We start from the raw sequence: 17,411 nt of genomic DNA, 5'->3' as shown, positions 1-17,411 counted from the left end.
CTTGGCATAAAAGTATGTACAAATGTATGCTAGGCTAACTATCTGATTGGAATGTTATATTTTTTATTTTTTGTTATCGGTTTGATGGCTTTGTGAATATCGCACCGGCGCTAACATCGTCAACACACTAATGAGAGGAGTCCGCGCTTGGCAACTGCATACACACATACATATGTATGTATGTATGTGTGTACGTTCTCTACTTACAACATTTCTGAACTATATAACTTGTGACGCTGTCAATGCGTCTCCTACATTGCATTAGATATATGCAGTATATATGTATGTATATTTTGATAAATTATTGTACTCTCTTGCTGGTTGCCAAGTTTTTATGCCTTTGGCAAGCCATTTTATGTCATAATTGTTCATTTGCCTTTCTTAATCATCATGAGTATTATCATCATATAGTGAGGGTATGTTTATTGGAGTATGTAATTGCGTTTACTTCTGTCTTTTTGGTTGCTTCAATTGAGATTATTGTACGTTTCGCCAAGTGCTTAGCGCTTAGAACGCAGCAATATTAGCAGGACGGTCGCGTTCGTCATCTTTCTCATCGTCGAGCATTTCGAGAAAAGCGCGCGGCACAAGACCCTTCATTAGACCCTGCTTGCCATACATATAATCCTCGCTAACGGGTGAACATTCGGTGACAAAAATGACCTGAAAAGCAAATAGGATACACAGGTAGTATTTAGATTTCTTGATATGGGATGATCCATTTCATGCTTAACCGAGAAAAAATTACCTCGTTTGCATTGAGATTGAGCTCGGTGTGGTCCTTAGCATCGTAGGAGCACAGGACGCGTGCGCGTTGCATTTGATCTGTGTTTACATGCATGGGTTGATTGAGCCTGTGGCCACCCATGCCGGTATTGTTGCCACTGCCACCGCCGCGATTGGCGCCGCCACCACTGCCGGATGCATTTGTTTTGGATGCAATGCCATCGTGCAGCTCAAGCGGTACATATGGTGTTGGGCCTCCCAAGCTGATAAAAAACGTATAGTTTAAATGGTATTTCAGACTTTAAGCAAATAATTTTTGGTTTGTTTTCTTTTTTTTGCTTGCGAGTGCGTGCAACTAGGGACGAAGAAGGTTGGAAAATTGACTTGCACTAGAAACCGGCACAAAACCATACTAGGAAGAACATCAACAACAAGTGTAACAACGTTTAAAACCTATGCTAATGACGCTTAAATTAATTACGTATAGAACAATAGTAAGAGTTAATAAACAAATTCACTCATTTTGATTTTTGGTTAGATATCTTCGACAGTGTTCTTTGATTGCTGCTTCCATGTGTTTGGACGTGTTTTTTAAACGGTTGTTATGGCGCTTGTATCGAAATCTATGTCAAAGTCTTCTAAAAGGTGCGTCAATGCTTTTGCCTGACCCATATCAATAGCGCTAAATTGTGCTGATCCATCATCATCGAGATCGAGCTCTACGTGCGCGCTATCTAATTCTACAATAGAATTCGTTTCAGAATCGCATGACTGCATTGCGCTGGGAGGCCCATCAACATCTTCGCTATTGATGCGCAGGCGTGGCTTTGCGGGTCCCATTCTGTAAGACCAAATACAAACCGAAACATAAACATAACAACAAGACACAATGCTCGTGTCACAGACGACAGCGCTTTGTTACTAACAAGAACAAATGACAAGTGGCAAAGTGCAAGCTACATAATCATAATAAATGTTATTAAGTACAAAATATAGTGTGCCGCTTAGTTTACTGAGCTTAGTTGAGACGTAAGAAAATACATATACACACATACAGATACAATTTTATAATGGGATACTCACTTGGCCAGCTCGCGTTGTAGTTGATCCATGACATCTGTGCATTGTTTATAGTACCGCACCTGTGTCTGTATGAATGCGTGCAGATGACGTAAATGTGATGCCTGTGATGTGCTTATCCCATCCAGCAGTAGTTTCGTTATTTCCGACTGCCGATCGAATTCCGCTTGTGCCACTCGCAAGTCACGCTCTGCCTGTAGAAGCAAAAAAGGAAATCAATTAGATTGTCAACTATAACATAGAATGAGGCCATGACGGGTGGTGGGGCAACGAAATTGCGATACCTGTTCCAAGGCAGCCTCTGGCGAGATGCCATCTTTCTATAAATCGCAAATCAATACCCACACATATACAAATTCCGTAAGAGCAGCACAAAGTGAAAGAGTAAAGGCAAAAATCCATAATGAGAATGTAGCAAGTAAAAAGGACCTATGTATACCCACAAGTACACACACACACACGCACACTCACCGACTGCTGTCCCAGCATGCTGCGTGCTTTCTTGACACGATTCTTGCATGCATCTAAGTCCAAGCTGTAAAAAATTACAATAATACATATAAATCACTTCAAGCTTAGGGAACGGTAGGATACATACCGCTTTGTCTCTAATATGCCACGTTCCTTGGTAATGGTTTTCATCTCACCATCCAGAAATTTACGCAATGGCTGGGTAAAGCAAATACCCGAGGTGGCTATGAAATCGTGCTCACACTGGCCCAGTTTCTGTTCGGCCTGCCCGACCTTGATCAGAGCCTGTCCGTAAGGCAAGTCCTGACCAAAATCACCGCCCGCCTCAATCATGTCCAGGGCCAAGTGCTCCAAATTGCTTAACCGTTTTGGTCTGGATTTTTCGATTTTTTCAAATATGTAGTCCTCGACGCGATTCTGTGGATTCGGTATGAGCACCGATTCGGTGTCGCGCACGATTTTCTCGGTCCATGATTTGGTGACATCGGCACGTTCCGCTAGATTTTGAAAATGCAAATCGTATTCTGTGCGTTCAGTGGTGCCCAGTTTTTCCTCTGTTAGCTGTGAAAAGGGCAAGGGTAAATTTAGCAGTCTTCGTTTTCGAAATGTGCGTGCCTGAGTGTTGGGTGGGAGGACCGCCACCACCCACCCACGCCCCAAGCCCAATTTTTTCTCATCATTGATTTGGTTTTTTCGTCTTTCACACCTGCACGACACGCGATATTGTGCTGCCCGCCTCCCTGACCAAGTTTTTCATATTAAAATTCGGTAAATTTATATTCATGTTTGATTTTAATTTTATTGAGTAACGTTTTCTTTGCGAAATTAATTTTAAATCGAAATATTCGTCAGACTCAAATTTGTTGTTTGTATTTATCAATAGTCAGTTCGTGGTGAATGGCAAAAGGTTAAGAATCAAACAAAAATGAGACTGTCAATCTAAGCTTTATTTTTTCTCTCTCTCTCTCTCTTCCACCACTCTCATTATACTGAAGCTGCAAAATAAAAGTTCCAACGAACAATTTAGCACAAAATAAAATACTAATTTTTCAACCTAAGAGAAAGCTTTAAGTGCATTACGCTGTATTTGAAATTTAGGATTAGGTTTTTATGAGTGAATGTTCAATGACGATGAGCGCGCATTTTAAAGAATAGTTAATCTCCAATACAAAGATTGTTCAAGGTTCCAAAATCATCAAGAAAAAAAATTCGATAACGTTTTTGGAAGCTTGTTTTCCTTTCCTTTATAAAGTTTCCATGTAATGAAAATATCCAAAGATAATCCAAACTGACACTAAATAATTTAAGCAACCATTTTTATTAGGCATTGCCCCAATTTGAGTTTCGTCTCTCATGGAATTATTTACATACCTTCTGCAAAGTTTGCTTTATAATATTGATGACAATAAATTTTGAACATATACATATGTATGTATGTACATATATTTTCTATTGCTAATTCTAGTAAAAAATACAGTTTATGTGAGCTGCCTAATGCCAGTGTTTATTTCAAACTTAATTGGTAATCTAATTGCATTGTTTCCAAAATCCGCCGCAATGGCAATAGAGCCATTTATTATACCACGCCTTTAATGCTGATGTTTTGGCTACCTTGCTGGCACTGTTAACAAACCCACAGCGGGAACAGCGCCTGATGGTGGAGGGATGCGCACCCAGCTGTAGGTTGCTTACGCCATCCTTGATGCAATTGGCGAAGACGACCTCTTCCATCTCCACCTCTTGCAGATTGGCCGGTTCCACCAGTGAAGTAAACATTAACTGTCCTGACTTGACCGCCGCATAACCTTGCGAACTCAGAAGCGTAGTCGGATTGTATTTGGACATTTGTGGTATTAGAACCTGCTTGGACAAAACGCTGCACTCGTCAAGCAGCATTTCGTCGGGCTCCGATGGATTTTGAGCGAGACGCGTGAGGAGACGAAACAGAATCACAAGTACATCAATATTATCCATGGTCTTTGTATAGACGGGAAGGCATTGTGTGTTCAGCAGTCCCCAGATTCGAATCATGACCAAAAGCTCACGCAGACTACTGATGGCTACAATGTCGCGACTGATATCATAGCTGGGGCGCTTGCCGGTTAATTTAGATTTCATCACCTCCTCAGGCAGCCGATTAAGCATATTAAGTGCCAAATCTGTGACCCACTGAATCAGTTGCTGCAAACTCTGCAGCATCATGGGCTCGACAGTAAAATCCTTGGCATCCAGATTTAACATAACGGTGTCCACATCTGGTATAGACTCAGCCAATTTCATGGCCAAATTATCGGCAGGTCCCTTGTCCTGACAGCCAAGATCCGAAGGACGCAAGAGACTTTTAAAAGTGGTGGAAATTGCATGCAGAATTATAAGATTATCAAACTCCTGCTGCTGGACGCGACACAAATTGCTTTTAAGCGCAAGAAAATTTGAGTAATAATAGTGCCGGGCATAAGATGGCTGTCGTGTAAAGTTATCCGATAACTTATCCACCAGAGCCTCCAGATTGTTAAGATTGAGCAGCAACACATCGCTGCAATCGACGCCCGTAATGATGCAGTACTCTAAAAGCATGAGCAACAAAGCTCCGCTGCCCTGATGCTTTAACAGTGGTGTCTGCATGGCATACAGCTGGGCTTTGCTATCGAAGATTAAAAGCATCTGACTTGTGGGTGTTAGATCACCACAAACGAATTTTACCCCTGCAGCGTCAGCAAAACGATCAAATTGCGTGTGATTGAGTTTTTTCAGTGTACCAGACTCTAGCACATGCACACTGTTGTCCTTCATAATGGCATAGATTTGGACACAGTCCGCTGTTGCCATGGACATACGTGTAATACACACATCGCTAATAGCCACTGGAAAATGTACCTTGGCCGCCTGCTCCCAACTTTCGGATTGCACATTGTTGTTGCTCGACTGCTGTTGTTGTTGCTGCTGCTGCTGTTGCAATAGGGCATGGACATTGTGATGTCGTCGTGTGAGTGCCCACTGCTCTAGAATGCTGCCGCCATCGACACAGGCATACACTATGCAGATAACATCGTCACCAGCTACCCGGATCCATTTGAGTTGCGTAATGTGCTTGCCTTCTAGTGGATTGAGAAATATGCTCGCCTGCGACTCGGATTTAATGCTAATGCAAGGCTCGACGCCGTAATCGCTGTCCAGTTTCAAAGACACCTTGAAACAATTCACCAGCTGTTCCTGCCAACCACAGCTAATAGCAACGTTGAGTGCACCACTGGCACTAGGTAGCAGGCTGCAATGTGTGATGTAGCTACGCGCTATTCCAATGCTATGAATGGACGGTGTCAATTTAGTTACCTCGGTGGTGGCAGACTCCGTTCCAGGCGTATTCTTTTGCAGCATTGGTAACAGAAATGCAGCTAACAAGCCCGAGGCTGTAACCACAATACAGCCTTCTTTCGCTACGCCACCAAAACCCGTCAGCGTGGGGCGCTGTTCTAGCCGCTCAAACTTCTCGGTATAGTAGGTGACATCTTTTTTCTGGGCATTAAAAACGATGCCCTTGCCATTGTAGAAGAACTTGGCCTGTATAATGTCCTCGCTGGGTATGTCAACAACATACTGTAGTTGCCACACATTAAGGACATTCTCCTTGGGTTGCCAAATTTCAACGCGCCCACCAATATACCCGAGGAGCAGCTCTTCGCCATTCGACCGCCACTCCAGTACATTGATTAATGCCTTGGCCGAGCAAACTTTGTAATACTGCCACGGTGTGACGATGTCGCAAACATAGATGTGACTGTTGCAAGCTGCAACACCTCCTGCAACGCCTTCACCCGGTACGGTAACACTTTCTAAGGCACTGAAGGCGATGATGTTTTTGGCCGAAATTGCACAGAGTACCACTTTATGGGGGAAAACACTGTCCTTGCTGAAATCTTTGCTTTCAACTTTATATAAAATAGTCATTTTTCCGGCTCCTTCAGCAGTAAACAAATTTCTAGGTCTTCTTCTTATATTATGCGCATTAACGCCCTTTAGTGTGACCATGACATTTTGGGCAATGCCAGAAGACTGAAATATACTAAAAGTACTGCCACTTATCTATTGTCGTACTTTTATCCGAAATTGCCTCCCCGTTTCAAATTTAGTAATAATTAAGTCATTTAATAAACGGGATAATTTTACAATATCATAAGTCTTTCAAACTTTTCGATGGTAAATGGGTACAAAATCGCAACCAGACACAAAAATGCCGCCAGAGTGAATAGCGCTGCCAGACTGTTGCGCAGGCTCTAGTTCCCCTCTTAAATTACACGAAAACTTTTGCTTTCAGTTCGCTTTTCGTAATATTTGGACAATTTCATACACTATAATTTTCGTCACCGTTTGTGTTTATTATTTTATGACGGTGAGTGTACCCCAAACAAATCAGAGCAAATGTTTGTTTTTGCAATCCAGCTGAGCGACACAACAAATCAAAGCTGACAACCAGACAAAACAAACCGGCTTTTTCGCTTATCTCTGGAATTAAATCTCACAGTTTATTGAACTCTCCATCAGTGTTTGTAATTTTAAACAATAAATACACAGTTAATACTAATACATTTATATTAGAAGACGACTATCCTATACTAAACTAAATTTACATAACGTAATCCCTTCACCAAACTACCGCTAAAGCTGTCGCCGTCGTCAATGAATTGAATACCGTCGATCTTAGAAGACTGCAGGCTACATGGGTACTCTGCTCCAAAGGCGTTACTGTCCCAGCGCAGCCGCAATTCGTATATCACATCGGGAGCTAGGACGCAGTCCTGCTCCCTTGTCCAGCTGAGATGCAAATCACAATTGTATTTTGTTGTTTGGCTCTGCACCACATGTGTCCAAACCACATTATCCACGTTAACTGCATTTCCACCAGATGGTAGCTCATAAACGTCGATGCGCAGCGACTCTCTGTACTCCAATAACTGTTGTCGCGGACCATGGGAAATGGTACAATTTAGATTTGGTGTGAGCCGACTATGAAGCACTAGACCTAACATGGAAATGAAACGAGAGCTCTTCAGTCGCAGGCGCCAGATGTTAGTCTGCGAGTCTACGGTAAAGGGTCGACAGGCCTTGTAATAGCAGCGCTCAACGAGGGTCGCGGTGGATGATGAGTTGTCTGCTGTGCTAGACAATGCCTTCGTTGTCGCTGCCTGCCAAGCGGGGGCACCCAGCTCAAGTTCGTGCACAACCAAATCAGCATCACTGGGCGTCAGTCCGAGCTCCATGCATTCCTGTTGCGTCCACTCGTATACATACCAGAGCAGGAGTTTATGTGGCTCTTTGCATGCCGTTATAATCGCCTTCACGCACTCCTTGGACACGTGCACGTAGTGTTCCTTTAAATAACTCATGTATTGAGCATTGCTCACACAGCAGCGCATAAAAAACGTCATGCAAACGTCTAGCAGACTGTCTAAATTCATACAAACGCCTAACTCCAGGGCAGGTAGAATGTTGCAGAAGCGTAGCTTATGCGTCACAGCCAATAGTGAGCCGGAAATGAGCTGATCCAGCAAATACTTTTCCGCCGCATAATACAACTCAATGCACGCCTCAAGCTGCAAACATTCGTAGTCCACACTCCCAGTATAAATGTACTCAATAAGTACTTTAAAGATCTCCGCACTTATGTCATGTATTTCAATTTGTGGTTCGTTTTCCTGCAGGGGCCCATAGAACATGGCCTCGAATACCGGACTGGCGGCGCTCAAGATGAGCTTATGGCACTTGAGCCGCTGCTCACATATATGAAAGATGCAGTCTGTGTGTTTCTCGGATCGCAGGAGTTGTCCATAACGCCGACTGAGCAAAGTGCCCACTTCAGCTTGCTTTTTGTGTTGTGCGACTAGCTCCAAAGCTTTCATCTGTGGCTGCTGTTGCTTTTGTGATGTCGAAATGACGCTCATCTGAAAGTGTGCAAAAGTCGAAAGGAATATTAAATTGCGTCTCAGCAATGGGTGCCGGCTTTTGTTAAATAAATAACCAGACATCTAGTTGGCAGCCAAGCCCCCGCTCCGTCACCTAATCTACATACTATGCACGTTTGGGATAAAAACCGGTTTGTAAATTGATCACAATCAATCATACAGTTTGTGATAGAAGCTTATAAATTATTCACTATTTGCTTTTCTCTATTTTAAATATCAAATTAATGGAAATTAAGTATGATGAAGAGAAATTGAGTTTATAGATAGCTTAGGTCTGACGCCACGTGTTGAAACTTTCGACCCGGCTTCTGACCCTCTTATGTACATACTATATACATATAAGTACATAGATACATACATTATATTCCATTACCCAATATTGGCTCTCAAGCAGAGTACGTTTTGCGTATTTTTTATCTGCTCCATACATTTTATATTGATTCTTCCGCGTGAGCTTTAAATTAGCACGTAATCTCCTCAAGTAATGCCAACTGATAACAGCTCAAGTGTCGGGTGCCTCAATACTCTCTGCTATCTTCAGATTTTAATATTGTATGCAATACTTCAGAAGTGACGTAAGCCTGTTACTATTTACACATGCATATGTATGTATGTATGTACGTATGTTGATTGTACGTACTCATTAGTTTTTAGCTTCGCCTGTAATAACAAATTCTTCATTGATGATATGAACAATTTTTTTTGCTTAATCATTCTTAAGCTAATGCTCATTATTCTTTTGTATTTGTTTTGCTAATACATTTGCTTATTGTTTGTTGTGCACAGGCTGGTAGTAAAAAAAATATGGCTCATAACCCGTTTCACAATGTTTCTACAGAAATCAGATTGTAGACACTACCTTATGCAGGCGCGTCATTTGTTCAATAAAAGTATATGCGCGAAGGGGCTTTTACGCTATAATCACAGCGTCTACACAATTTTTCAGATAGTGGTATTCTTGCAACTTAATAGATAACTGTACTAAAAATTGGCAAATATGTAAAATAATATTATTAAAGAAATCGGTCAAATTTGAAACTTCAATATACATATTAGATTGATTGAGGTGGCCAAATTACTGTCTAAAACTAGTTGTTTTCGAATATAAAAACGTTTTGGATTCAAAATTGTGTGACTATATTTAGCGAAATTATTTGGTCACACAACAGCATTTGTGGGGAACAGCTGCTTGGCAAATATTATTGCAAAATCGGAAGAAGTCATCCTACTATTATTCACTATTTTCCCCATTACAAGTATGTGTGTTGTCTGTATAAGTCTATAAAAGTATGTACATACATATTTGTGTATATGTATGTATATATTTCAAAATGTATACAACAATGTTGTAAAAGGTATCCAGTTTCATTTCTGCTAGTAATTTCTCACATTATTCAGTCTTCCAACGAATTTAAAACAGTCTGCTTGATTGCATTAGTGATTTACCTTTTACAATAAATTTGCGTAATCGAGGAACTTGAGCGATTAATAGCTGCGCAAATTGTATGCGAATATTGTGAAATTTGTTATTGACTGAGAATCAAAATCTTAACGCGCATACGTACGTATAATTTGTATTACCGATAATAGTGTGTTTCTAAACGAATTTAAATTCTATTTTTGTTATTACAAATTTCTTGTAAATTCATGCCGACACAGAAAAAATGAACAAATCACACCTTTTTTTACACACACGCGGACACAATAATAATATAATAGTATAATTTGGCAGCCTGACAAAAGTTTTTTTTTATGTTTATGTATAGTTTATTATACAAGTAGTTCCAAATTATTTAACACGATGTCGTGAGAATCCGAATTCCAATTACAAGTTGAGGCCAAATGCGTTTTCGCAGCACTAATTTAATTAGGAATGTCAAACTGTTGTGCCTTTTGCATTTTTTCATGTGGTGATGAACTTGACCGATATTGTTGCGCAGGTGATGTTGACCGCAGCCTAAACACCTCGAGACTTTTAGCAAGAATAGAACGAACGAACCGCTGAGCGCAATGCGCCACCTTCAACTGATCTTCGCAAGATGATTACGGCAAAGGCAAGCGAGCAACGTTTTTGTTTTGTTACTCAGGCTATCGTTTTCCAACGCCGACTCTCTCCGCTCTCAGCCCAGAACTCATGCTCATGTTCTCCCGCTTTTTGTGCGCTACATTCAGTTTTGTCGGGCATTTGTCTTCCACCATCAAATTTTTTTTTTCAGCTTCCCTAGCTTTAAATTGTCATAACTTCAGTCTACAACATGGAATCAAGCCGAAAAAGCTATAGTTTTGTGCCGATATTCTCGTACACTTTAGTAGTCTTGTCTTGTCTATATGAAAACAAAGTTTGTTACATAAGATCGATCGGTGTATAAATTATACTTAGTCGGTTACATTTCTTGTTTATAACATACATATAACATAAGTCGATTTAGTATTTATAAGCTTTGTAAAGGCTTCATAATATTTTGAAGTTTCATAAATATCATAAAGCTGCGACTGGTATAGAAATCAAACGGCCCACAATCATTGTTGTTTGATTAAATTATTTATAGTGCCGTAGCATAATCCGAGTTTTTATCAAAATCGGTTCAGTATATCATAAAGCTGTCATAGCATTGATTGGTAAAACAAAGTATATTTTAGTTGAAAGGGGAAACGTTTTATTTTCATACCGAATCTGTCTTTTGTTTCGGTTCTAATGTCGTTTATGTCTAGCCAACAGCTCTTGCATTTAAAGTTAATAAAATTCATCTGAGTCGAAATAAACATTCCGCTTTCGTTTCTTTCCCTGTATTTTGTATCATATTCACAGTTTAAAGTCACTAACAAACCGTTGCGCTATTATTTTAACAAAATGTATACTAATTTATGTAAACTATTTTAATGTACATAGTATATTCGTTGAATCTTTTATATATTGACTCATTGAACTACTTTAATTTAAAATTTTAGGCTATTTTCAGCACGTAGCTTTAATTTGTATAAATCTATGGCTTTGAACACAATATATTTTAAACGACTATTAATTTCTATCATATAAACCGAACGCTGACCTACTCGTATGCTTGTCCTGAACTATTTTGTCATTATGGATTCTCCTACAAAATGCTTGCAGGTGCGTACGGTTGCCCAAGTTTTTTAAGGCGCGCTTATCGAGAAAATTGTTGGTGCTCCTTTTCCGCACACGCTGCGCCAACTCCACATACGGCGCTCGGTTCTTGGTGCTCATGCAAGACCAAAGATCACAGGCGGCGGGCACAGAGTGTGCAAATTCAAAGTAGTTCAGACCATTCATTTGTAGTGTCTGCCCGTTCCAGATCTGTTTTCTATATATATTGTAGAACATCAGAAAGTTGAAGTACGGATTGGTCGAGGCCAATTTCTCCAGTTGCTGAACCTGTTGGCGACGCAACGTGCTCGGACTGAACCTAACGTGAGCAGGGACGCATCTTTTTGGTGGTTCCGATTTGTACATTCCGGGACCAAAGCAATACCACAGAATGTTGCGGCAAAATCGAGAAATTGTGTCCCAAAGCCAACCCATTTAAATGCTTTTGGATCAATATGTGGACATTGAAAAATCAAACAAATTTGGATTCACTTAAAACTTTCAAAAATACAAATGGGGTGCTTGGTGAATATCGTAAAAGTAACATTTAATAACTCTTCGCTTTAGCGCAAACATAAATCGTCCTTATTATCAGCCATTAAGATTACAAATTAAAAGCGAATAAGCGATTTTTTATACTAACTGCCAATGCTCAGCTTTGCAGAGGCTCTGTTGCAACCTTGAACTCTTTAAATAGCCCGTCTTCGGTTGAGTCGAAGTCTCAACATCAGCAGACCAAGACCAAAGCTATTTCAGTTGCCGGTCAAGTTTCTTATACCTGTGTGCAAGAACGGCATTTTGTTGCCTGCCACCGGCAGATGGGCAGACACTTTGTGTATTTGGCTTTAAAACAGGTACAGGTAGAAGCTCCAAATGAAGCCAAATAAAAAATGAAAAGGAATATTTAAAGAAGTCCGGCCTGATCGAAACTTTAATACTCTCATTCTATTTTATAATGCGAATAAGTACGAAATATCTAATCTGGTTAGCTTTAAAAATAATGTTACATACTAACAGACGCAGAAATCTTTACCTATACATCAGGTCATGTTGGCCTTTGAAATGCAAACAACCAATTTTGTGCCCAAATACGATTTATGAGGGACTTAAAAATGGACATTCTAGATTTCCAAGTGTATGTAAGATAAGTACGAGTGCATTCGTACTATGTATATGTTATCAACATAACGAGATATTAACGTCCGTTACGTTTCGGCTGAGTTACAATTGTAGAAAAGATTAAGAATATTCATAGATGGAGGAGTCTAATTTATTTATTTTCATTCATTTCAGCTTAGTGTAATGCACTTATCCCCTGCTCATCTCAGAATTGTGGTGATACTCTCATTGCTGCAGCAATTAACTTTGAAACGTCAAAGTCACATATTCCAGGAGCATTTGGAATCAGATCTGCGAGACTGCAGGGAGTGCTTTGCCGCGCAAATCGAGAACTGCTTAGGCTTATACGAATCATTAGCGGAACCAGAGGATCTGAATAAACTGCTTAAGGATATCACGTTGCGCCTTGATTATCGTCACAACTATTGGCTAAGATTGAAGTCTAACAATGCCACGCTTCTGGCTAAGCGAAGCACAGTCGAAATCAGGAGAGCCAAAGGAACAAAAGAAACCTCCATAGAATTGCTGCGAGCACAGTTCTTAAGCTCAGTACAACGTCCGGGACAATTTCAATTATGCAGCGGACAAAATACCACCAAAAATGAAAGCCACCGTTTTGTCGAATATTTTCGGAACCGTGGACATTTGGAACTGACTATTTGGTACTATATGACCCACTACATCACCCCGCTACTCATGCAGGAGCTGTGGGCGCTGCAGTGGCCTGTGCCACGGATCTATGCAGCCTGCGGTCTCACCTATTTCCAGGCCTATGCCGGTCGCACGTTAAGTGAATTTGGCCAAGAAGCGCCGGCATTACGCTATCGTCTGGCGCAGCAGCTCCTCGAGCTAGCGCTGAAAATGACATTTGGGTTCGACAATTTTCGCATTTATATAACTGATTTTACCACCGACAACTTTGCCTATGACGAAACGAGGCAAGAGCTGACGGTAATTGATTTGGACACCATCGTAGTAGTGGATGCAGCGACGCCATTACGCGAAGCCGAAAAATATGCCCCGATGCCCGGCTCTGATGATGTTTTCACCTACGATGTAGTCGCCTTTTGTGCAGGGCAGTTAACCGATGCGAATGTCTATCAGGCCTGCCGACTCTTAAGCGACTTCCTTCTGCACGATGCGGACGAGGATCTGCACATGATACTCCTGAATTGTGTGCTATGTGCTGATGAACTATGCGATTTGCGTTTTCAATATGCCTACGATTTGATTAAAATATTTAAGCAAGGGCTGGAATGATGCACAAGCTTCACGGCATAATGTGTGAAGTGAATATTTATCAGGGATATTGTAGAACATACTTACATTTATTTTGTTCAATCTAAAATGTACTCAAAAATGTTTTAGCATATTGAAATTAAAGAACTCGCACAATAGACACAAAACGTGTACGCGATACTATTCTAAGCAGACCTGAAATGTAAAACATAGGAAATTTAATTTGGTGGTTCAATTGACAATTGAATTTTTAGGATTTACACAGGCATTTTTTGGGGTAAGTTCCTAAACCACTTGTGGAATGTAACGTCCAGCCATATTTCGGATTAAGAGCACTATTGCCAAGCTGATTCTAAAAACTAAAATAACGAATCTAAAAACAATAAACGAATTTTCAAGTTGCACAACCAAAAACATAAAATCAACCAACGTGGATTTATTTTTGATCGGAGCTCAAGCAATCTGAAATGTCTTCCCTTTTCAAAAAAGAATTTCTTTTCAGTTGGTAAAGCTTTTCCCATTACGTATATCATTTGTATGCAAGTAAAATTTCATGAGTTGCCTCAAAACCCCTGTATATAGCGAAATTGAGGATTTACAAGAAATGTCTACTAAAATAACTTAAGACTCCCGACTCGTGTGAATAAAATAGATCCACATAGTTGTCTGATTTCGATGAATCTTTGGAAAATATAAATGCATTTAAAAATGCAAGAATTTGTTACTATGGTCAATCGGAGTTATTTCATATAAAAAACGAGATGCCTCATTTGTTATGTGTCAAAAGGTTGCGATGTCTGCCTTTGGGAAGAAAAGGGGGGATATTTGTTAGAGGGTTTCGACATATTCATAAGAATCACTTTTTATTATTGGTAATTCATTATTTTACACACACACACAATTTAATGGCTAAGCTGTACGGCATTCAACTTATTTAAGGGTCATGGAACAAACGAAAGGAGCAAATTTGAAACGCGTAATTTGTTTGGCTTTACGTAATTTAGTAATTCACAACTAGACTAAGTAATTATATATATGATGCAGCCAGCCAGTCCCGCCTAGCTTACACTTAGATAATATCACGTGGCACACTTAGAAAGTGTATGGAATTAGATACATGGTGGGTGATGTCCGTTAGCGTTTCCTTGTGCACGCCTCCAAACAATATCAGCTCGCCATTGCCGGCAATGAGGCTGGAAAGTATGAGACGATCGGGAGCACCGCTTAGGACGCCAAAATTCTTGTACTCGACCCATTCCAGGGCGGGTTCACTGCTATGGCCCACTATGTGTGAAATGTCGCAGACGAATAGGGACTGTACGTTACATCGCAAACGCTTTGGTGATGGCTCACGTACCGCTTGCTGTTCGACGTGTGCAACTGCAGCGCTTCGTCTGGAATCGCGTATGGCATTCATCTTTTCTTCCATGCGTCGTATGCGTTCGTTGTGATCACGTGAGGCGCTGCGTGAACGGGCGTGCACATTAAATGCGGCCATACGAAAGGGATCCTGAAGATATAAAACAGTATGTTAATAGTTGTGAATGTGAAACATCTCTAAATTCTCGTAAAACTTTAAGCAGTCAAATTGTTAACTACGCACCTCGTAAAGTTCGTCGAAACGCTTGGGCAGCAGCGGTTCATGGTCACGACACCGCAGTGCTAGATTACGTTGCAATCGCTGTGCTGCATCCACATTTCCGTCGGCTGCTGGAGCATGTGGACGTGCCGACCGATTTTGATTTCGTTCAGGCTCCACCCGTGGAGCTGGCGGGGCATGCAAGTCACTGAGGCGTCCTGAACGTGGCTGATAGTTGTTATTATTATTATTGTTGATATTATTATTGTGCATAAAGTTTTGCGCCTGCTGCATATGCTGATTTAGTATGGCGCGTCTATTGGCCAAATACTGTTCCTGAGGCGCGAGTGCGGCGCCTGCCCCAAAACGTAAGTTATGTGCCCGATTTTGTTGTGCTGGTACGCCAAGTATACCTCCACCCGGACGACGCTCAGCGAGCAACGCACGTTGCTGGAGAGGTGGCGGTAGTGGGGGCGGTTGACCCAAGCCACCAATGCGCACGCCACCACCGCCCACTGGTATGCGGCTCTGCTTCATCATTTGAAAGTCCTGCGGCATATTTGGTGATGGACCCACTACTACCAGAAAGTTTTTGATCTTGCAGCCTGGGTTGCACCACATGTGCACGGCACCGAAACGCTTATTACGGACAGTGACAGCCTTCCAACACCAAGCTTCGCGCGTCATATCTAGAAGCCAGGCATCGGTGTAAACGCGATTGGCGCCGCCACAACCTCCTACAACCAGCAAGTGCTTATCATCCAGTTCCACTTGTATTTGACCATAGCGTGGACTAGGCCGTGTATTGCCAACGAACAGTGGTTGCCACCAGCGGTGTTCTATCAAATCTAGTACCCAGGTATCATTGGAGTTGACATTGACATCATCCTTGATTTGATAGCCGCCAAAGATGACCATGCGATTGCCGTGCACTGTGGCCGAATGCCCCGCCATAGGAGGTGGACATGACAATGTTGTGCGCAAAAGCCAGCGATCCTTTGGCAGGTCATAAAAGTGTAGTTCATCAAATAGACACCACGGTTGGTACGGTGGATGCAGGGAGGGATAGCGCCACCCACCAAAGAGTACTAACTGGTCGCGCCAAGCCACCATGGAAGCACTCCCTTTGGGTGAAGGATACGTGCCGGTCGCTAGTGGACGCGCCCAGCGCATATGCGTCAAGTCGAAGCGCCACAGATCGTTGAATGTCGTATCAGAGGATGATCCGCCACCGAACACATACATCGAGTTGCCATGCCGCACGGCGGAATGCGCAAAACGACCAGCAATATAGGGTATTACACCATTACCATCGGGAGTACAATTGGCTTTATTCGCCTGCACGGCGTTAGCTGTTTCCAGTGAAAATATCTCCCAGCGCAAACCAAAGTCAGTTAGCCCCTTTTCCAAATTAATTTTTGAGCGACGTATGAGATCTGCATAGCGTTGAGGCTTTGTTAGCAATTGATTTATTTATCCAGTATTTTGAACTTACGTTTGACGATAAGTTGCCAGCGCTTACACACTAATCTGCAGTGTTCCAAATCACCATAAGGCGGTAAATAGGTGAAAATGAACTCCAACAGTTCGTCGGGCAACACATTTAAGCTGATGGCAGTGGTAGAGATGTCCGTGCAGTTGGCATTATCGACGGGCGAGGACGTTGTGACATCACAGTTGTCGTCATTTTCGCTGTTGACCTTGATCAGGTTGCAGGCGGCCATTGTTGAGAGGTCCTTGGGTCCAACGTCCTTCACCTTCGTGCAGGCTGTGCTGCACCAAAATTGTTACACAGGGGACAATACTAGCACCCTCAAGCTGCAATCCCTTCTTGTTACTGGTACGCCCCTTCCACTGACTACTTCACCTATCTATGGCAGTTGTTCACAACAACTGGTGTGTGTCCCGCAAACTTATTAAGCTTTTTTTCCTGGTTTTCGAATTATTTCAACTCAAAATAAAATATAAACAGCAGCTACTGCTGGTGATGGCAGCTGACGCATAAAAAACTATCGCAAGCATACAATCAGCTGTTATTCGATTACATTGGACTAGGCTTATCGATTTCATTTGCTCGATAATCGAAGCAACGGAATTTAAAAGCATCTTAGAACTTCAACGAATAAAACAA

The 17,411-nt window shown here is 41.6% G+C and overlaps 5 protein-coding genes across 12 annotated transcripts; 1 reads left to right on the top strand and 4 right to left on the bottom strand.

Moving 5' to 3' along the window:
* Window positions 1-406: 406 nt before the first annotated feature.
* LOC115626232 (endophilin-B2) lies at window positions 407-3,122 on the bottom strand. 8 transcript variants are annotated; one of them, XM_030521581.1, is made up of 7 exons: window positions 2,984-3,122; window positions 2,405-2,838; window positions 2,278-2,341; window positions 2,091-2,126; window positions 1,810-2,000; window positions 1,324-1,567; window positions 407-663 (listed from the first exon to the last, which is right to left on the bottom strand). In XM_030521581.1, the coding sequence occupies exons 1-7, from the start codon at window positions 3,059-3,061 to the stop codon at window positions 508-510; spliced, it is 1,203 nt and encodes a 400-aa protein (XP_030377441.1). In that variant the 5' UTR covers window positions 3,062-3,122; the 3' UTR covers window positions 407-507. The 8 variants fall into 8 exon arrangements, with proteins under 8 accessions (XP_030377441.1, XP_030377398.1, XP_030377450.1 ...); XM_030521538.1 differs by lacking the exon at window positions 1,324-1,567 and adding an exon at window positions 749-989; XM_030521590.1 differs by lacking the exon at window positions 2,091-2,126.
* A 574-nt stretch (window positions 3,123-3,696) lies between these two features.
* Window positions 3,697-6,225, bottom strand: LOC115627936 (mediator of RNA polymerase II transcription subunit 16). The gene has a single exon (XM_030523832.1). It carries the CDS (start codon window positions 6,223-6,225, stop codon window positions 3,805-3,807), a length of 2,421 nt encoding a protein of 806 aa, XP_030379692.1. The 3' UTR covers window positions 3,697-3,804.
* Window positions 6,226-6,606: 381 nt separating this feature from the next.
* LOC115633940 lies at window positions 6,607-14,121 on the top strand. The gene is made up of 2 exons (XM_030531458.1): window positions 6,607-6,667; window positions 12,637-14,121. The coding sequence occupies exons 1-2, from the start codon at window positions 6,662-6,664 to the stop codon at window positions 13,720-13,722; spliced, it is 1,092 nt and encodes a 363-aa protein (XP_030387318.1). The 5' UTR covers window positions 6,607-6,661; the 3' UTR covers window positions 13,723-14,121.
* Window positions 6,767-10,240, bottom strand: LOC115633939 (BTB/POZ domain-containing protein 9). The gene is made up of 2 exons (XM_030531457.1): window positions 9,684-10,240; window positions 6,767-8,216 (listed from the first exon to the last, which is right to left on the bottom strand). Exon 2 carries the CDS (start codon window positions 8,214-8,216, stop codon window positions 6,891-6,893), a length of 1,326 nt encoding a protein of 441 aa, XP_030387317.1. The 5' UTR covers window positions 9,684-10,240; the 3' UTR covers window positions 6,767-6,890.
* A 408-nt stretch (window positions 14,122-14,529) lies between the features above and the next one.
* LOC115626441 lies at window positions 14,530-17,258 on the bottom strand. The gene is made up of 3 exons (XM_030521818.1): window positions 16,776-17,258; window positions 15,305-16,716; window positions 14,530-15,211 (listed from the first exon to the last, which is right to left on the bottom strand). The coding sequence occupies exons 1-3, from the start codon at window positions 17,002-17,004 to the stop codon at window positions 14,771-14,773; spliced, it is 2,082 nt and encodes a 693-aa protein (XP_030377678.1). The 5' UTR covers window positions 17,005-17,258; the 3' UTR covers window positions 14,530-14,770.
* Window positions 17,259-17,411: the final 153 nt, after the last annotated feature.

Source organism: Scaptodrosophila lebanonensis, unplaced genomic scaffold (assembly GCF_003285725.1).
Source record: "Scaptodrosophila lebanonensis strain 11010-0011.00,11010-0021.00 unplaced genomic scaffold, SlebRS2 tig00000001-arrow-pilon, whole genome shotgun sequence".
NCBI classification, from domain to species: Eukaryota; Metazoa; Arthropoda; class Insecta; order Diptera; family Drosophilidae; genus Scaptodrosophila; species Scaptodrosophila lebanonensis.
Note: the sequence above shows the minus strand (reverse complement) of the source record. Positions and strands in the feature narration are given on the sequence as shown.